This window comes from Haliotis asinina, chromosome 13 (assembly GCF_037392515.1).
Source record: "Haliotis asinina isolate JCU_RB_2024 chromosome 13, JCU_Hal_asi_v2, whole genome shotgun sequence".
In the NCBI taxonomy this organism is placed as follows: domain Eukaryota; kingdom Metazoa; phylum Mollusca; class Gastropoda; order Lepetellida; family Haliotidae; genus Haliotis; species Haliotis asinina.
In genome coordinates this window covers 2,906,462-2,928,665 of record NC_090292.1, presented here as the reverse complement: position 1 = coordinate 2,928,665, position 22,204 = coordinate 2,906,462, and the positions used below count along the sequence as shown (strand labels likewise).

The following is a 22,204-nucleotide window of genomic DNA, read 5'->3' as shown; positions in this document are numbered from 1 at the left end:
TTGCAGTAAAGCATTTGTCAATCTATAAAAAAATTTCGTCATCATATATATTTATATATAGTTAGATGCACACGGAGCAATCACGTGTTTATATAGATATAGACACACGCACACACACACACACACACACACACACACACACACACACACACACACACACACACACACACACACACACACACATATAAGTGTGCAAATGAAGCCACCCACCAGGAACTGCCCAAGACATGCTGAACATCGCTCAATTGCCCAAAATAACTAATGCCAATCATTGTCAAGACGTCTAGTAGGCGACTTCCAGTTTGTATATTTAGCGAGACGTTGAAGATAGTGCCTTATCGTGACAAATCTTTTACGCCAGAAAACAGTTTTTGTTCAGGTTAAACCAGAAAATAGATCTTCCACCAGACACGCGAAGTATTCTCTAATAGGTTGTGGAGGAAACGCAGCATTTTCTCCTTGCTGTATTGTATGAAATACAGTATAAACATATCCCAGATTTTAAATAAAGTGATTTGGAAAAAATACAAAGGCCTGTGTAGACATTTCTAAACGCACAATTAGGCAACAGAATCGCAACGTTTTATTCCCACTGATCAAGGAAATTGTGTCTTCCGCTGTTGTATATCTATAACATGCTGTAATTATTGCGTATATATCTGTGTTCTTTATGAATATATGAAATACATGTTAAACCACCGGCAAATCGGTGTCTGTTTGATGTCTCAGCTTGCACATGTGAACAGGTGCGCGTGTTCCACAGAGTGGGATTAACCATAATTAGCAACACTGCAAGCAATTGCTCGTTTCACTGTAAGGCAGTTGTTGGTTGTATAATAACCACGGTTGATGTGTATGTTTGTATGTGTCAGTATCTTCTGACAACCTGTCAAACAGCATCTGTCAATCACCCCGACGTCGTTAAATAGAGGATGTGTCACAGACCTCAATACTTGTACAATGTATCTGTCATGGAGACCGACAATGTTATGTTACGATGAATCATGTGCCTTGTCTAAAGTTGTCTTTCCATGTTATAAGGATGACTTGCAGTTAATCTGTGAAGGTGGGGAGACGTCACTTCACACGTCTGTCTGTATTTTGCAGCAGTAGGAAATCGGCAACAGTCTTGTTGTGAGTGAGTTAAGTTTTAGTTTTGTATTCACACCAGAAATTGGCTTCACACTTTGTACCCGTTTGGTGAAATAGAACTGGCATGACGAGCGAACGCTTTGACCACTAGACACACACACACACGCACGCACGCACGCACGCACACACGCACACAAGCAATTTAAACGTTGCGCCCAAGAGCGCCGCACTCATATAAGACCTTTGGCACTGTTAACTCCAAATCTCTAAGCTGTCTCGAAATCGAAAGAAAATCTGCATACCCCTGCATCCCATCAATCCGTGACGGTTGACAATCCCACACAGACAAAATGTCTAGTTCCATCTCAGAATGAATCGTTCATGTAGAAGCTGTGCTGGACGATCATTTTTCCTGCCGCTCAACTGTCTGTGAGAAGCGTGATTGACAGCTATATGCTCTCCTTACGTTCATGCGTAACAAGGTGACTGATTGGGCATGCTCTGCATCAATCGTCACTACAATTTGTCATGTGTCAGAACCTGGGTCTGTGTTAAATACATCGAGAGTCGTAGAACTGGTTGCGTGTAGAAATCGAAATACTTGTGTAACACAAAGCTTCTTTGACTGGCATTCCAGAAGCTAGGTAGATAAAGAATGGGGACTATTTGTTTAGATATACAACTTCTTTATTTCATATGGTCGACGTTTCGTCATAGACCCTAGTGCCGTTGTTTCTTCATAAAAAATATCGCCATTGTTCTTAACACAAACCTGTCATAGAGACGTTATACTCTGAGGTTACACGCTGATGCATATTAAAAAACAACATTCACAGCGTCGAGAAGAGTGCTGCTGCTGCTGCTGCTGACGTCGACTATGATGACAATGATGATGTATGATGATGATGTTACTGAAACTCTTCACAACCTGGCACGTATCCAAGACAACCTGCCCTGTACTTTTAAATCAATTAGCCATTTGTATGATCGAATTCACTTACCCTTCCGATATGTAGAGAATCTCACGCTTATGTCTTCTGACATCAAATTTATCTACACGAGTTGATTAATGTTACAAATATACGGAGATTGCCGAGGATATTTTTACTTTAATCAACGGGTTTTGGCATATTAGATATCAGGAGACACGGCGGTGGGATTTTATTTAGCATCCAAAATCATTTTTCATCAGACAATCAATAAAAGAATGCATGTATTTGTAAACGAAACTGCCACATCGCTTTTTGAGCAGTAATCTCAGTGAAGGCATAGCATTGTGACGTCATCAACTTTGTGACGTCATATCCTTGTGATGTCACCAACTTTATGATGTCATAGCATTGTTAGCCGTGTTCTCAATGATGTCAGAGCATTGTGAGGTAATTAACTGATGATGCAATAGCATTATGACGTTTGAGTTGTTTCTATATCTACAGTGTAGATATCGCTTGTACATATCTCACACAAGCAATATAATTATACTGTTGGGGCAAGTTTGGGCTATAATAATTGAATTGCAAAACTCAGAGGAAAACCATAACACATAAGCAGACCATGCTTACAAAATCTCAAAGTTGGTCAACTCCAAATCGTTCTCTGTGTCGTAGTTTGACACCTAACAAAGAACATTTGTTGCGGGAAATCTAGACCTTTGAACTAGCCCCAAAAGCGTATGGAGGTTCAACTATATTCAGCGATTCCTGGAGAGCAATTTGTCCTATTATGACACAAACTATGTGTTCCGTGTACTGTTACGTTTGGGTAGCCTAGTGGTTAAAGCGTTCTCTCAGCACCCCGAAGACCCGGGTTCGATTCTCCCCACGGGTACAATTTGTAAAGCCCATTTCGGGTGCCCCGCCTCGTGATGTATTTGGGATAGTGGCGGAGTAAAGCTAAACTGACTCATTAACCCAAGCAGTAGTTCATGCTTTGTTTTAGGAATCACTATCAATATGCAATGACAGAGAAGTTTAGTATATCCTGGTTATAAGGCAGTCTCGTCACAGACACATGCATCTGCACTTGATTACATCATCGGGACAAAGACGGGAACATGTGGAAAAGAAGGAAACTGCCTCGGGTCACATTAGTCACTTTGGGGATTTACATGCTACATCTACCACAAAAACACCAACTGTCATCAACTGATGAGAATAATACACCAACTGTCATCAACTGATGAGAATAATACACCAACTGTCATCAACTGATGAGAATAATACACCAACTGTCATCAACTGATGAGAATAATACACCAACTGTCATCAACTGATGAGAATAATACACCAACTGTCATCAACTGATGAGAATAATACACCAACTGTCATCAACTGATGAGAATAATACACCAACTGTCATCAACTGATGACAATAACACACCAACTGTCATCAACTGATGAGAATAATACACCAACTGTCATCAACTGATGAGAATAACACACCAACTGTCATCAACTGATGAGAATAATACACCAACTGTCATCAACTGATGACAATAATACACCAACTGTCATCAACTGATGAGAATAATACACCAACTGTCATCAACTGATGACAATAATACACCAACTGTCATCAACTGATGAGAATAATACACCAATGTATCACATTGAAGAATTCGTATAAAAATGCTATTAGCTTGGTTCTGCGTAAATGGGCTAGCTTGATTGTTGAACCAGCTCTTGTCCCGCTAAACTCCCGGAGTCCCAGTGTCTTCATGTCATTGCTGCAATATCATAGAGTGAATGCATATTCATTTCCTGTGTTATTTATGAGTGAAACCATTAGTGACGTCTAGTATGCCGCAGTCTATACACTGGGTTGGAATTCAACTGTTTGCATTGTTCTTTATATTGTTAGTTATATTTGGACTCTTGTGAAGATTTATGTTTTGAAATTAGATGCTTTTTTTAAAAACCTAAATAACAAAACGATATTTTGCGCATTCATTTCCCTGTTGAATTCAGTAACATAAAAGAAATATGTACTCCTCAAACAATTACAACAAATTATCTCCCTTTATCTGAAACTAAGTATGACAGGAACAATGCCTGGCAATGTTTGTAAACAAAAACACCATAAGTGTCAAGTCCACTTCGTGAGCACTATGATCACGTGACCACACTGACCACGATGATGCATGTCCAGTCCGACTGTCCAGCCACGCCTGCCCCTACAACGTCACCTCTGTTACGCAGTGGGATCTACACCATTCATCACTGGGGCTGCGACAGGGAGACTCACTCCAGCCGTTATAAGACACAACCCCGATACCGACTCCCCGTCACAACTCCCCAGCTGGACAGGAGACCAGGCGCTACTACCATGGCAGCTGGATACATATGTTTACTGCTTCTGGCAGGTAAGATTGACTACTGGCATGATATGCCGCTCGGGAAAATCGAATTCATGCATGCATTCAGTGCACATGTATAGACGGATTTGGAAATGGTTGTTCCCTGTAGGCAAGACTCGGGTATTCAGCTTAGAAACACCTGTAGAATACCACAATGCAACCCAGTGTTTTTTTGAGGGGACTGGGCTACAATACAGTTCCGCGGTACAGTCGAATATTGTGAAAAATGAACATTTAATCGTTTCGATAAGAAACAATCAAGACTTCTGATGTGGAAGATACCTTTATACGACCGTTCACTAGTGTGTTCAGTGTTGTGAGATATGAAGGGAAATGTTAAAACGCTATGATAAACAATTGAGACATTAATATGAACAAACGTGAATTATTTTGTGAAGGGTCTGATCGTGGGCCTAGATTGTCGATTTTTAAGATAGTTAATGTCAATGTAAGACACTCACGGCCATCTTTAGGATGCAAGTGTTAGCGCCTACGCCGACACGTCGCCTACATGTTTTAAGAAAGCTGGATGTCTTCTCCCAGTAGGGAGTGGCGGTGTAGCCTAGTGGTTAAAGCGGTCGCTGTCACGCCGTAAAGCGGAGTTCGATTCCCCACATGAGTACGAAGTGTGAAGCCTATATCTGGTGTAACCCATTGCTGGATATTGCTGGGATATGGGATATTGCTAAAACCATACTCACTCATTAACTCTCTCCCTGTTGGATATCCGTATGGCCATCGAACCCGCATTTATGCCAGCCTAAGAAGTTACAATACGTTATCTTTAGCACACATATCCCTTTATTACATATGAACCGACTGATTGTTATTGTCGTGTTTATATGTAAGAGTATCTAACGCTATAACAACAGAAAACCGTTACATAGTATACATTCTTATAATTGATGTTAATGAATGGCGCTTACAACTATCTCAGCGCTAAGAGAGGATCGTAAATCTACGCCCAGGGTAAATCTACGCCCAGGGTAAATCTACGCCCAGGGTAAATTTACGCCCTTGTACAAAGCGATGTTAACGCTAAGGTGATCCACAGTCCCACACCTTAACATATACTTACAAATGGCGTAACTCCGGGGTGATCGTAACACCCAAATATGAGAAAGCATTAAGATTAATATGTGTACATACCAACTAGTCGGCTCAATACAGATAGAGTACAATGGGTACGTCAATTATCAATGTCAGTAAAATGTTTTGGTTAAACAGTCATCCCGGGTTAAATTCAGGGATGAGTGGAAACCATCTGGCTAAAATTCTTTCATCAGTATTATTTCTGCTAGAGATGAATGCTTCTGTGGTAAATATCTTGCAGTAAGTTTCTACTTTTAGTACTGTGTTTTTTAAAAGGGCAAGTGTAAGTATACCTCTTAGCAGATAAGATTATGCGATTCAGTATTGGATTTTTACCTACAACCCAAACCAAATCAATTGTTTTTGTCAAAATACATGTTTGGATACGTGTCGTAATCCACTGTTCAAGTTTCTTCCAGAAACGTTTGGTTTCATCACAATCCCAGAAGCTTTTTGCATACGGTCTCAGCAGAATCTTTACAAAAAGAACATCCGGTATTGTCAACCAGATTCACTATAAAAATTGGTATATCCGTAGATAAATGTACATGTACATAGCAAATCCAACAGTTTCACACCTTTTAAATTCTGTCTGCAAGTATAAAAATCAAACGCCAATCAAAATCATGACAGTCAAATAATGTTTCCGTTTTTGGGCACATGTGCGGTTTAACATTTTCATACAGCAATTTATCATAGAATACTCTCGAACCTTTTCTTGAGGATTTGAAATCCCTCTGGAGAGAAGGAATAGCAAGAGCATTTATGTTTATGTATCCATGTTTCTTCATAGTCTTCATACGATTTCATTAATGTTCTCTCCATCTATGATATTTTCGGTACAATATTTCCATGCCTTTAAAACATCTTTCCAAAAAGAATCAGCAGCTTGAATTATATTCTGAAAAATTGCTGCATATTTAAGTATATCCTTAAAAGGAATTTTGCATTGATTACCAGGATTAGACCTTTTAAAGTATAGTTTGAGAGCAGATAATTCCATGCCGTTAACAAAGGCTCTGGTATCAATCATGCGTAAATCCCCTATTTGGTGTTCACTTTTTAAAGTGCTCCGTTTCATGTTGTCATTTGTGTCTTTCCAGATGAATTTAAAAAAATATTTGTTCAAGTGCGGCGATAAAGTCCTCTGTAGGGTTAGGCAAAGTGTTAAAAATATGAACTAATTTTGAAAGAGTGAATGTCTTAATAACAGTAATATCGTAACCACTTGGCTGATCTTAACAGTATGTGGTTTTTGAAACAGGGTGAATCTGGACCAAGACGGGACATGGTTACATAAATGTGTTAATGGTTTTAAGCAGACTTTTGTTTAATAAACATTTTCCGTCCCCCAGCCACGTCACGATTCCGTCATCCTTGTGACTTGTTGTTGTTGTCTGCACGGGGATGTCTGTCAGGATATTAACTGATTTGTAAACAGTGAGAGGTGGGTGTAAAATATACTGAAAAGCAAAACAAGAGCAACTCTACCTTTTCGTCATGTATTTACATAGACTATATAAGCATAAATAATCACGTTCATGTTTCAGTTTTTCGAAAGTTGCCTTTCTTTTGCTGTGTACTGTATACTTTATGACAAAATATTGTCTGGAACTATGGAATGTCCCTTCGAGACACAACAGTAAAGTCACGTCTGGAGCCAGGTTTTAACAGCTCTGCATCACTCTATATTAGTCCAGAGATGTCACAAATGATTATATGACAGGGCTGGTGACAATATGAACTTATCCCCCAGACGGTACTCATGATAAAAACTTTAACATCCATAAATTGTGCCGGGTATGTTTATCGCTTCTTAATGTCGTTCCATGACTCGTTTCCACAAGATTTTATGTGAACGTCCACAATGAATTACTTTTTTATATAACGATGTCAGCCATTGTGTAAATGTACATCTGAGTGGTATTATTGTAAAAGCGAAACAAAAAATAGTAGGCCGTATTATTAAGAGCTTCCGTCTTAAATGACAAACTTGAAATAAGCGAAGAAGATATTCATGTTTAACATAACCTCAGTGTTAGAAGTCGTGTCACATTGTTAACTTTATTCGGGCCAAGCTGTTCCCAGGCTAGGCAAGGACGAGTCAGGGCTATATGGAAGGCGTCGCTAAGGCAGCCATTATTGCTGTTAGTTGTGCAGCTGTATGTCTCACGTGAGTGAGTGAGTGAGTGAGTGAAGTTAATTCTGCTTGACGAAGAATTTTAGGGAATAAATCGGCAAGGTATGACAGAAACTGACGCACAAGGTGTTGGGGAATATTTGGCCCCCAAATATCTCCAACAGAACTAGTCTGTGGTTCGTGCCTGCGATTCTCGTATCCTGACGCGTGTAGGGCAAGCTACCCAGAGGGTATGATGTATACAACAAGACAGTACCGCAGCTATCTTCCAAAACCTTCCAGAACTTATAACTTGGATAAGATCCGCATAGAATACTACGCGAGATTTCTCGGTTAGATGCCAAAAGGGGATCGCTCGTTTTGTCTCATGGTTATCTAACCATAACGAATGTTTTACTTTATTTATCACCATATTTAAAGTAAATTTCAGCTGATTTTTGTGTAATTGTTCACGCCTTGATTCTCTAAAATGAATGGACTCGCGTGATTGTTATGACTGAAAAGGTACTTCCGGATCAACGTGTTTATGATTATCACACCGAGGCTCAAATCCGACAGCTCAGTTTAACTTTATACGTCACACGTGTGTTGTACTAGCGCTGCATCATATGATTGTTTACTATGTGGGTAATGCTATAAGGGTAACGCTATTTTTCAGGGCATTATCATTTGCAGAAGCCCGGGGTCTTTCATTCACTGCCCGACCGTTATAGCTAAAATGGATAGAGTTTTTAATAAAATAAGAATGAAAACAGACGCATCGGTTTAGAAGCATTTACTGCCAACAACAAAACGACGGAGGTCACTGACACACATTTTACAAATAAAGTCACGTCATAGAACACAGATGACGTCACTATTGAGAGTGACGACATTCGACCTTGACCTTTGCTCATACTACCAGCCGCCATCGTTTTCAGTGATCAACAACGTTAGACTTCAAGCCGATATTTTCATTGCTGTATGTTGTCACTTATGTACAATTGTTATGGTTGACACAGGCAGGAAAGTGCATAATGGCACAGGCACATGTGACGAATGTGACAGATATATGGTCAATAATGAACCCAAGTTCAATCGAGCCGTAGGTGATTGCACTTGATAATGGCCCGTCGTCAAGCATTTTGCGGGCATTATGAAGTTACAGTGGCCCGCTCATTTCTGATAACGTGCGGTCGTTTTAATGATAATTCTATCCATTTTAGCTATAAAGTTACTAGCTGCAGTCATGCTGTTTGACAATGCTCTGCAGACCAGTGTGACGTCATGCCATGACGTCACAATCAAATGCCATTGCAAATCTTTTTTGGAAGCTGTGTTGTTACGTTTGTAAGACTGGTGCTAGTGTCTCATTTAATAATACATGTAATAATAATATTAGTGGATATTTGTAAAGCGCCAGTGTCCACCTACTCATGCATACTCATGACGCATTAAACTATTTACAGAAAAAGGGGAAAATATTTTGTCAGCATTTGCTGACATGGAGCTTTGCTTGGCTTTGGATTCCTCTATTAGCGGCCATTTTCAGTGACTCTGCCTGTGCTTTACAAGCAATTCGACCAGCCTTTTTTCTCAGCAGTGCAAGACTTAATAAACATTTTACTTGATATTTTAATGAATAAACTAAAGATCCCCTAGATGTTGGATTTTCATGGATACCTGCTCATGTTGGAGTATCTGGAAATGGGAAATCTAATAGATTGGCGAAAGGAACATTACACTTTTCGGAATCGTTTTTTTTTCGGTTAGAAAACGAATGATTTTGTTATTAATTCATATTTGTCTTTTCACACTTGTCCATTCACCATGTAGGAAGGACCAATTTCTTAAGCGAGGATATATGCAAGTTAATGTGTATAAGTTGTGTGTGGAATTTGTCAGTGTCCGTCCGATTGATGGACAGGTGTCATTCTCCTGTCACATGTTGCTTCATGCTGTGTCAGTTTCACAAGCCGTCGTCACGATCCGAGCCTGATGAAGACCGTCACTCTTCAGCATCTGTCAGACCTACCTTGTTTTACACGGCTCATACACAGCGAGAAAATGCAGAGATAAATATAAACTAGTTGGTCACAACAGACTGTGTGATAGTTTGAAACGACGATGTACTGCAAATTTACTTTGTGATGACATTCTGGTATGAAAGGGTTGTTTGAGCGTGCTGATATGGATGGGTATGAGGAAATATGACCGATACTGCTCCCTAGCTCATCAGGCGGGGCGTGGGGTAGCCAAGTGGGGGAAGCGTTCGTCGTCAAACCCAGGTTCGGTTCGCCATTTCTGGTGTACCACGCGGTGATATTGCCGGAATATTGCTGAAAGAAGCATGAAGGAAAACTCGGTCACTCATAAAAAGAGCGTCTGTCTTATATTTCCCAAATTCGATGTTAATTTTCCACAAACATAAGACGTCTCTGTCTAGAACAGTCCGGCATCATGACAATGAACATATGTTGTTTATATCTTACTGTCAGATACTGACCATACCTAGGTGTGAGTATCCTGCTCCAGCCACGGCACCCGTCACAAACACATGCAGGTGCACGTCAAGCGTTAACCTGAATAAAAAGTGGTACACTGCAACCTTGATATTTCATTGGCAACAGTTAAGAGGCCTTCAATGCCGTAACCATGATCAAAGTTTAAGATAGTGTGAAGTGACAAATAATAGGGATAACAAATCGGAGAGTGTAATGCGTGGAACTGTCTTCTCACTAGCTTTAGACATAATTACCCTGCAGTGCTCGAAATGACAATTACAACACTATCGTACGACAGGACTTGTATCGTGTTTCAGAGACTAGTGTTGAAGTTAGTTCCTGGCGGTATCGTCGTATGAACTGAAGCCATGACTCAACCTGCACCATATACACGTCCATGGTATCAATGTGTCTCCGGGTAACGAGACAGTCAGCATGACAACCATCATGAATATATGAGTCTTTATGGAACATAAATAAAGCCATTGCATCAAATTTCCCAGGCCACCCGTAAGCACCATCGTCATTTTTTAAACATATGTAAAGAATCCATGACAACCACCTCCTGAACGATCACTTCATGTGTCACGTTGTGCAGTCAAAGAACATACTGATATGCTCATGTAACAATACTGATCCTGTAAAGATACTTCACTTATAATTTACCATGAGAAGAAAGTAGGGGGTATTGGCTTTACAAAATTGCTAAAATGCACATGATGAAGTCAAAGAAGAAACAGATGATGGGAATTAAGGGCAAATGTGACATTTTATTCCATTCCTTTGGAAATGTTTCATCTGTATGGCTAAATCTCACTTTCTCTTTGTATTGGTTCTAGCTGGTGGTTTACTTGTCAAATGGAATATCCCCTATTTTTGGATATATATTAAAGGGTATATAAAAGGGTATTTTAAAGTGTATATGAAAGAGTATATCAATGGGCATATTAAAGAGTATATTAAAGAGTATATTGAAGGGTATATTAAACGGTACATTAAAGGGTATATTAAAGAGTTTGTAAAAAGGACATATTAAAGAGTACTATTATATTAAAGAGTAAGTTAAAGGGTATATTAAAGGGTATATTAAAGGGTATATTAAAGAGTTTGTAAAAAGGGCATATTAAAGAGTACTATTATATTGAAGAGTAAGTTAAACGGTATATTAAATGGTATATTAAAGGGTATATTAAAGGGTATGTTAAAGAGTATATTAAAGGGTATATTAAAGGGTATGTGAAAGGGTATATTAAAGGGTATAATAAAGGGTATAATAAAGGGTAAGCATTTCACGCGTTTGGTGTATTCATCTAAAAGGTCAGCGTTGTAGAATCTCTTAAAACTCAAACACGCCATAGTTCTAGACTGTTAATGCTGTTTTGTCTGCTGAGTGACAGGAATCATTGATCACAAAAGATCATAACCATTGTTTAACAGAGAAATGAACACCCGATCTGGAAACGTTGAATGATGTCAAAAAGCGTCTTGCACCTCCAAATGTGAAGGTCAGAGTTAACACACTGTAACTCTAGAGTTTGCACTAAGTGCCCATCAGCTTTTGTCTAAGATGCAATAATTTCATTGCATGGCATGAGTTAATTCACATTCACTAGACGTGAAGCACATCTTGGGGCTATCATCTGAGCTGTCTTTCTGAAACAAACGGTGATTAATAGCCCTGATTCGATTTGATTACATTTGTAGCTACCTGGAGACAATTTCCTTGTAGGGCCACATATCAATCAGTGGGTCGTACAAGTCAAGGAACGTTACAGATCAGCATCACACGCCGCGACACTTCGCGATCAATCTCATCTTCATGTCGGACTAAAATCAGTTTTTGTATGGTTATTTTTGTACAGATATATTTTTAACAGAGTTCAGACAGTTTTGAATATTTTTTGTTTTGTTTTACGGGTGAGGTGTGCAACGGAAGGGCGATGTGTACAACAGATTACAGCAGATTCGTTTCGTCTGTTATCTCCCTGATGGTATTCCGGGTACAATAATGTTCTTTGCTCATATCATAGGGTATTGGGAGACTAGGTTGTCTAACCTTCATGTTTGACTGCGCTAGCGTGGTAGCATTATGGCTAAATCGTCGGCTCGTCACGCTCAAAACCCGGGTTCGATTCCCTGTAAAGGTATAATGTGTGAAGTCCATTTCTGAAGACCCTCGCATGATATGGCTGGCATACTGTTAAAACCGGCGTAAAACTAAATTCACTCACTCACTCTTGTTTGATGTACTACGACAGGTTTGATACGTAAAGGTATTGTGAAGTAAAGCGTTTAACAAAAAACTCGTACCGTCACACCTTTTGCTTGCTTGTTTACTTATTTGTCTGATGTTTCACTCACTTCAGTCCAGCTCATGCCGGCATGATTACGACAGATAAAAAGATGTTTAGATTGAAAAAACGCGTTTACAAATCCTCTTAAGATATATCTCCGCAAGAGATGAAATGCGATTGAACATTCTTTTACGTGTTTGCGGACGTATGTCAGTGTATGAGTGTGAGTGTGAACATGTGTGTGAGCGTGAGCGTGAATGTAGGTGTGTGTGAAAGTGTGTGTGTGTATAAGTGTGTGTGTGTGAGTGTAGGTGTGTGTGTGTGAGCTTGAGTGAGTGTAAGCGTGTGGGTGAGTGTGAGTGTCGGTGTGATTGTAAGTGTGTGGATGAGCGTGAGCGTGAATGTAGGTGTGTGTGAGAGTGTGAGAGTGTGTGTAGATGTGTGTGGGTGAGTGTAGGTGTGTGTGAGAGTGTGAGTGAGTGTAAGTGTGTGGGCGATTGTGAGTGTAAGTCTGTGAGTGTGTGTGAGCGTGAGCGTGTGTGTGAATGTAAGTGTGAGTGAATGAGTGTAAGTGAGTGGTGAGTGAGTGTAAGTGAGTGTAAGTGAGAGTGATGAGTGTAAGTCTCTAACTGATTGTAAGCCTGTGAGTGAGTGTGTGTGGGTGAGTATGAGTGAGTGAGTGTAGGTGAATGAGTGAGTGTAGGTGAGTGGGTGAGTGTAAGCCTGTGAGTGAGTGTAAGCCTGTGAGTGAGTGTAAGCCTGTGAGTGAGTGTAAGCCTGTGAGTGAGTGTAACAGAGTGAGTGTGTGTAAGTCTGTGAGTGAGTGTAAGTCTGTGAGTGAGTGTAAGCCTGTGAGTGAGTGCAACAGAGTGAGTGAGTGTAAGCCTGTGAGTGTAAGCCTGTGAGTGAGTGTAAGCCTGTGAGTGAGTGTAGGCGTGTGAGTGAGTGTAAGCCTGTGAGTGAGTGTAAGCCTGTGAGTGAGAGTAAGCCTGTGAGTGAGTGTAAGCCTGTGAGTGAGTGTAAGCCTGTGAGTGAGAGTAAGCCTGTGAGTGAGTGTAAGTCTGTGAGTGAGTGTAAGTCTGTGAGTGAGTGTAAGTCTGTGAGTGAGTGTAAGTCTGTGAGTGAGTGTAAGCCTGTGAGTGAGTGCAAGCCTGTGAGTGAGTGCAAGCCTGTGAGTGAGTGTAAGCCTGTGAGTGAGTGTAAGTCTGTGAGTGAGTGTAAGTCTGTGAGTGAGTGTAAGCCTGTGAGTGTAAGCCTGTGAGTGAGTGTAAGCCTGTGAGTGAGTGTAAGCCTGTGAGTGAGTGTAAGTCTGTGAGTGAGTGTAAGCCTGTGAGTGAGTGCAAGTCTGTGAGTGAGTGTAAGCCTGTGAGTGAGTGTAAGTCTGTGAGTGAGTGTAAGCCTGTGAGTGAGTGTAAGCCTGTGAGTGAGTGCAACAGAGTGAGCGAGTGTAAGCCTGTGAGTGAGTGTAAGCCTGTGAGTGAGTGTAGGCGTGTGAGTGAGTGTAAGCCTGTGAGTGAGTGTAAGCCTGTGAGTGAGTGTAAGCGTGTGAGTGTAAGCCTGTGAGTGAGTGTAAGCCTGTGAGTGAGTGTAAGCCTGTGAGTGAGTGTAAGCCTGTGAGTGAGTGTAAGCCTGTGAGTGAGTGTAAGCCTGTGAGTGAGTGTAAGCCTGTGAGTGAGTATGGATGTTCTTTGGTCTTTGCTGCTTCCACAACGCTGTCCTAGGTATATCATTTCAGAATATATATGTCAGTTACGTTACGCGTCAGCCAGTGCTAGATACATCAACTCAAGTCAAAAGTGAGAAAAGAAAATGAGCTTCTCAAATTTTAGCGTGTCTCGTTCTTGTGTGAACTTTTATACATGTCACGATCACCTGTTCATACACCTGTATGTCTCATGACTCCATCATATCATAGGAGATGCAAGAAAATGTAGCAGGCGTCGTTATCTGTGTGTCTTACCGTATATCCCCAGATAAGAACCGTGGACATACACACTTCACTGTAACACTTTTCGTCTGTTCCAGGTCTCCTTGTGAGCAGCAGGGCCCAAGACCCAGGTAAGCACTTACTTCATATTCTTTGTCAATTAGTCTACTTACAGAGTTAATGATAAACAATGAATGATGCCTCAGATTACCCAATATAAAATCGAGTTTCTGTTAGCTTGAAAAAGTATGTATATTTTACCATATCATCACGAAATCGAACGTTATTCATAATTTTATACCTCAACTATGCACGCAGATATACATTGTACACATTGTGTAGGGAGTGTAACATGTTGTAAATTAAAATTACAATTCCCTGAGGGAATTTCTGAATTATTTTCTTTAAAACACCCCAACACCTGCCTATTTGAGCCAGGACGTACGTCATGTCTGGACTTACTTCCTGGTGATATCTGCAATCATGACGTAATCTATATCCATGAAGTGCCAAACACGTGCTGATCGTGCTGTGTATTTGACCGCAGGTACAAAGAAGCTTTTATTCTACATAGCGGAAGTTTTGTGTAGCATAGGCTAAGTTCTGTAGCATAGGCTAAGTTCTAACAACCAGACAATATGTAGCATATGCTATGTATATATACTCTTTACATTTCAAAAACAATTCTTTTATGAACGCAGCACCATTTCCTATGGCCACCATCCGTAAACTCATGGGATTCACATGAACAACGTAGAAGGCCCATGCACTCCCATGGGCGTCGTATTTCTCTTGACGGTTTTCAAGAAGGTCGATAGAGCACTGTAGACCACAGTGACAATAGTCTTGTTGCATTACACAGTTGTGAGAGATTGTTTCTAGCAGTTTTGGTTTTGATGTTCTAAAATGAAAATCGCACATTTGACAATTTCACGTCATGGTCCCCACGTCACCAGTCATCATTCAAAAGTTATTACTGTACAGACAACTTTAGTCATACACCAGCCATCATTCAAAAGTTGTTACCTTACAAACAACTATAGTCATACACCAGCCATCATTCAAAAGTTATTACCTTACAAACAACTATAGTCATACACTAGTCATCATTCAAAAGTTATTACCGTACAAACAACTATAGTCATACACCAGTCATCCTTCAAGAGGTATTACTGTAAAGACACCTATAGTCATACACCAGTCATACTTCAAAAGTTATTACCGTACAAACAACTATAGTCATACGAAGAGGTGATGCACTCTTAAAACATTCATTGCTGTTATCAAAACATTGATTGACTCCGATAAATCTCCTGTTTTCTTCAATCGTAAATTAAAGATGATGTTCGTCTATTATTTTAGAACAGTATATCAGACAACTTGATCCTCAATTTAATTTTCTTAACGATCTTGATATCTTTGAAACAGTATTTAAATCTGAGCATTACTTTTTTCCTAGGTATTTTGGAGGTGCTGCCAGCTAACTTGTGCTGGAGAACCTTTACATAACTGTTTCAATGATGAGATTGTACTCGAGTGTCTTCCAGCTATTTTTCTAATGATGAGATTGTACTCGAGTGTCTTCCAGCTATTTTTCTAATGATGAGATTGTACTCGAGTGTCTTCCAGCTATTTTTCTAATGATGAGATTGTACTCGAGTGTCTTCCAGCTATTTTTCTAATGATGAGATTGTACTCGAGTGTCTTCCAGCTATTTTTCTAATGGTGAGATTGTACTCGAGTGTCTTCCAGCTATTTTTCTAATGATGAGATTGTACTTAAGTGTCTTTGCACAATTGTATTAGACAGACAAAATGACTATATTGAAACTAAATTAACCCTTTGTGTTCTATATACAGCCTCCACGGTTGTTAGGGCCAATATTAATGTAGTTTTGGAACCAGACGCAAAACCAGCACTTATCCTATCAGGTGATGTATATAGTGGGACATAGGGGTGGTTAACTGGGTGCTTCCGGTAGCTTCACCTTAGCCTAGAATCATGAAGATTGGAGACATTAACTAGAGATTCCCCTGTAGATGTTCCCATGTAGTATATAGTTCATTCCACCATGTTTAATAGACTGGCTGTCTGCTTAGGTTAGAGTTCACGCCGGTTGTAAGAGTGTTACAGTGTAAGAGTGTTACAGTGTAAGAGTGAATGAGTGAGTGAGAGAGAGAGTGAATGAGTGAGTTTGGTTTCACGCTGAGTGTAACAGTATTGAGGCTGCACCACGGAGAGAGTGATAGATTGGAAGAGAACCTTAAGTGGCGCATGTTTTGTGTGGTACCGTTGTTGAAACGGATGTCGTTCGTATTTACCTGAAACAAGGTGGCGTAACTCTTATCGACACGCACAAAGCCTATATTTTCGAAGCTATCTTAGCGCTAGGATTGTCGTAAGTGCTCTACATTATCACTAGCGTACGACTACCTTAGCGCTAAGAGAGCTTCGAAAATCTAGGCCCAGGTTTCCTATGTGCTCAAGGGCCATAACTCTGCTCAAAGCTCCGGGTTGTGTGAGTGTTGTGCTTGACTGAAGCCGTTTTCAGATGTACCTATCGTGGTTTCGATACAACTATGTCAAGGTGACGGGTGCTTAGGTTGGGATTTGTTGTAATCTTCCATCTTCATTCAACATTCACTTGTAATTGGCTTCCTTTTTCCAACTTCATCTTCGTCCAGCTTAATATGCAAATGCTAAACAAATTGCTGTTTTTCGCATTTTACAAACATCAAGCGCCTTATGCTTTCCATCCTTTACCATTAGCAACCATGCATTATCTGCAGAGGTAGCGTGATTCTAAGTGGGGCAGGTGCTTGTAGGGGTTGAATACTGGGATCGTGGACATGATGGATGCTGTGACGTAGGTACATTCCGTCTGAAGGACTTCCGGTGCTCCCCAGAACGGAGGCTAACTAGATCAGGGGATCCCGTGCAATGACATGTGTTATTGTCCTGGACAACGACAGCGTTGATAGGTGCTCATGACATCAATCAGTGTTATAAATTAATGCTATTTAATCCAGATTTGATAATATACAGACCTTGTCAATTGCCTCATGAAATGGTAAATATTCAAGGAATTATAGCAAGGATATCCTAGGGCCAAGCCTGAGTATATTTCAAATCAACTTATGAATTTTCAATTGATTTTAAAAGAGGTGAAATTTCATATGAGAGTACATATTTGGATACACTCTTGTAGCTGTTCAGGTCAAATGTATACTGTTCAACATAATTCCTTCCACCTATGATATGATTACCATTATTGTTATTATGACAGTAACGCTGATCGCTTCGCTTTGTTCATCCACGCAATGTTGTTGTTTGCAAAACATCTCTGTCCGAAAGTAACTATTCATAAAATCTTTCAATTTGAAATTTGGATTAATTAAATGTCAAAGTCCAAAGAATATTAATTGTGTGTTGTTTCTTTATGCATATTAACTCGTATTGAAGTATAATAGTCTCGCATAATTAATTTACCACAAGATAATTTGTTCATAAATAATCACTTAGATCAATGATCGATTGTTGTGTTTATTGAGTCTAAAATGTAGCGTGTTAGTATCTCTGATGCTTTACATCATACAAATATAACGGTTGTGTTGGGCTCAAGGAGCGGCCAGTGTCCCTGACCTCACTGCCGGTGACGTCACGACCACCACGGCATCAGGTCAGTACGACATCACCGACACTGGCAACATGAAATATAGTCCAGCTGAGGATTTTATGCTAGATATTTTGAAAATTTCACTGACGATATCACGTGTTAACACTAAGAATGTTTTCCATAAATGCATTCATCATATATCATACCTACTCAAACATTTCATCGATTTTAACCTTCTGATATTGGAGTCATTGCTGAACTATTAATCTCTAAGTCAACATTTTTGAAAACAATATCCTATTACAAACTAAGCTTATGCAACATTAATGAAAGACATGTACTTTTAATTTATTATCATGGTTTGACTATCAATGATGAACGAACTTGATTCATTATCAAAACTACAAAATATGCACCGTCCTGTATGTTAGGTTCGAACACAGACGTAATATGGGAGGCTGACCCAGACGGAACTGGGGGTATCTTGCAGAACTCGGGAGGGGTTGTGCCCACGGAAGGTATACCCGTATGAATGGGTGTTGCTCATGTCTACACACCCTCATGTTAGCTCTGTAGCCCGTGCTTTGTTATCATATTCCCTATGAACCGTAGCTTGCTAGTGTGACGCGTTGATCGTATGTATCTGTGCGCTTACAGCTTCTTGTTTGTTTAGTTAGACAGCCTCGGGTGATATTCAACTATGTGTGAATGCTTTACACACTATGACAGTAGTGCACCTAGTTTTTCCTGCCTCTAGTTATTAAGAATTGGCTTTGGTGTTTCGCAGGTGCTTGTGTGCTTATCAGTGTCATTGCAGTGGATGTGGCTGTCACGTGGCATTTATACAACAGTATAGAAAAATGCGCTCACCTCAGTATCATCTGTCACAGGCCCCCTCTCCCCCCAGCCTTCTCTCTCTGTGTGTCTCTCTCTGCCTCTCTCTCACTCTCTCTCTTTCTCCATGTTTGTAGTAAAATTTACAGCTATGCGCAGCCCTGTTTGTACCCTTTCTGTCTGTCTCTCTCTTCCCCGTCTTCATCGCTGTCTCTCCCCCCCCCCCAAAAAAAAAAGACAAAAACCAAAAAAACCCAAAAACACCCCCCAAAGAAAAACGAAAAAACAAAACAAAAAAAACCCCCAAAAAAACAAACAAGCCCCCAAACAACACACAATACAAGCAAATGCCGCTAAAGGTAAAGAGGTAAAACTAACACCAGTAGACACAGTGGTTTATATATATTATATCGCTATTGATAACAAACCTCTTGAACGATTGTACACATGAATCTGCTTACAACAACCAAGGAAAGTAAATCTAATTAAAATTTCCCATGCATTTTGTACAGACCTCATTTGTTCTGGGTGATAAGCATCAAACACAAGCATCACATATGTAGTGCGGCAATACGTGCATACCTATCTCACCGTGCTGTATACTCTTGATACTTGGTATGGAGAAGAACGATCGGTTACATGATTTCTTTGTGAGTATATTGACTTCAGTTGTTCTGGCTTGCATCCCAGATTGCCACACACCTCGCTTTGTATAGACTGTGAAAATAACTGCTGGATATAGCTAGACAAAGTATCAAAGTGTTTCCACTTAGAACCATATATTATATTTCACTCATCAGCAAGTGGTTCATCGCGTTCCCTGTTGCCATGGTGACGCTTAGGAAAGTTAGGATTAAATTGATCCAGTTCGAGTGAAGAATGATTTGGCGCGTTGGTGCCTTGAATCCTGAAATATTGCAATGCAGAGGGTTCAATTTGGATATTATATTTTATAATTTGTAAATACAGACTTTGGATCAGACCAAACATTAGACCGAGAGCAATCTACCCTCGAGCTTCATAAATGTCGTATCGCCATTTCTGTTCATCCCGAACCTGACAAAACTGAGCAGCAGCAGCTTGCTTCTATGCCCCATGTGCTTGTATAGTATACTATAGATGCTTTTGTTATGTGTCATATGTGTGTGATAGTCCATGTTTCGTCCTCATGAATAACGTTTAGTAAAACTGAACTTTTAGTAACTTTGAAAGAAATGAATATTTGGATTTGTATCTATGCATATCACTTAGCAATTTCTTATTTTTAGCAGTTAATGCAACAAAATATGTCAAGCGGATTTCAATCAATTTTAATTCTTACAAATCTAGCCTCAATCTAGCCATTAGGTTAGATTGTATGGATGTTGATAGTTAAATGTACTTCGTATGCTTCTATCTGTGATAACATTGATTCTGTAATGTGTTACAGGTTGGTTGATTTTACGTTGATGACGTGATTTCTTATTTGATGTAACGTTTACAAATGATCTCGTGCCAGTGTGACTGTGTTTGAATTGTTGGCCAAGAGCTGTGATTATTGTGGTTACAATGGCTATAGATGCATGAACACTATTCCACTACCTGCTCACCTTGAGGTTACAAAAGTTGTCAGGTGAGTACTGTTATGCGTTACCTATTGACCCTGTCTACACCACCGTCGCTGTATGCTTTCCAGCGACATCATCAACAGTTACGCCAACCACAACAGAAGCAGCAACGACGCCTGCTGCTGCGACCGACACGACAGTCGGAGCGACTGACCCTCCAACCACAGCGGCCGCGACCGACACTGCTCAAGGTAGTCTTCAGCAAGCTGCATTCGTTGGCGATAGATGCAATGTCCCTTCTAAAACTGACTTTTTGTGATCAGTATTTTCGCATTCAGAGATCTCATAAAACATTTAAGTATTTTCAGTTAACTCTTTGAATACCTTTGTGATGGTGTTCGACTATCATTCTGATGTTGTGCTTCCTTCGTTGATGTTCAGATGTCCATTCTGCCGAAAGTTATGTACTATAGATAGTGTTGCATAAGGTGAATGTACAGCGAGGGGGTGCGGGGTTAGCCCAGGGGGTAAATCGTTCACTTCGCGACATGAGTAAAATATTTCTGATAATCCTGATGTTGCGGGAACATTGGTAAAACCAGAAGCCAGTTCTCTCCCTCACTTACTCACTCACGCTGATATTCCTGATGTTGCTACAACATTGTTAAAGACAAAACCCAATTGTCTCACTCACTCACTCACTCTGTTGTAGCTGTAACAGCCTCAACGGCAGAGCCAACGACATCAGCCGCAACAGGGTCAACAGCCGAGCCAGCAACAACAGCCGCTGCTACAACAGCCGAGGCTACAACAGCCGAGGCTACACCGACGGCAGAACCGACAACTGCAGCAGGTGTGTATAGCAACATCTGCGACCAATACATTCCGTTTAATATAATCAGTGTTTTTAATACTTTATTAACACTTAATACTTGTGTTTGTTTCACTTGTACAATGTCAAACTTTCACAGTATTAAATCAATTTTAGCCGGCACTACCGAAGCTGCCACAGCTGAACCAACGACTTCTACAACAGAACCAACAACCACAGGTCATATGTTGTTTTGCCCTTGCCATTAATTTCTGCTCCTTGGGTCGTTCTTCGTTTTTCTTCTGCATGTACTGTGTTCTGTTTCAAAGTCTCTGGTCACTCTTCTCCGACTGTCAATGGTGAATGGTGGCTAGTCTGTCTCCATGCTTCATACAAAGAGTACGTCTGAACAGGCTGACACTTTGTGAACAGTAGGGGCTCCTTTCACAAAGCACAAAGATCTTAAATCACTGATGTCTCCATTCAGTGTTAAAGAATGGGAGTTAAGGTTAACCTTGGTAAAGGCTGCATCGTGAAAGCAGCCCCTGAACCTAGATTTTCAAAGCTCTCTTAGTGCTAAGATTGTCGTAAGTGTTATACACTAACATTAACGTTCGACTATCTTAGCCTAAGAAAGATTGGAAAACCATGTCAGCGTTGCTGGTTCCCATTGTACTCTTGAATGGGTTTGTCCAGGTCGTTCCCCAGCGTAGATGTATTATATATTTGAAAGATAAAATAAACAAACGTTTGTGGTTGAGGTACATATATCGGGGAAAGTGGTGGGTGTTGTGATTTATGGGGAAAGATGTTGATTTGATCGCAAGTTTTGTCTGCATGTCGGTAACCTTTGTCACTTAGGTGCGTATAGTTAGATGTGTAATGTACCTTCCCCTTCTAGTGCCAGGATCCGGAGTTCATGATTTGAATAGTGATACCTGCGTATGGCGCAGAGTTATCACATGTTTAAAACATGTAGATAGACCATCAGGATATTCTGCATTATGTATTTG

General features: G+C 40.3%; 1 protein-coding gene across 1 annotated transcript in view; it reads left to right on the top strand.

The window, feature by feature from the left end:
- The first annotated feature begins 4,194 nt into the window (after positions 1-4,194).
- The window catches only part of LOC137260137 (uncharacterized), a 29,189-nt gene continuing 11,179 nt past the window's right edge, over positions 4,195-22,204 (top strand). The window contains exons 1-8 of the mRNA XM_067797837.1: positions 4,195-4,453; positions 14,482-14,514; positions 16,243-16,314; positions 18,006-18,062; positions 18,431-18,517; positions 20,509-20,631; positions 21,093-21,233; positions 21,369-21,431. Of these exons, the coding sequence (XP_067653938.1) occupies positions 4,225-4,453; positions 14,482-14,514; positions 16,243-16,314; positions 18,006-18,062; positions 18,431-18,517; positions 20,509-20,631; positions 21,093-21,233; positions 21,369-21,431 (805 nt within the window). The 5' untranslated portion in view covers positions 4,195-4,224. The remainder of the gene's footprint in view (positions 4,454-14,481; positions 14,515-16,242; positions 16,315-18,005; positions 18,063-18,430; positions 18,518-20,508; positions 20,632-21,092; positions 21,234-21,368; positions 21,432-22,204) is intronic.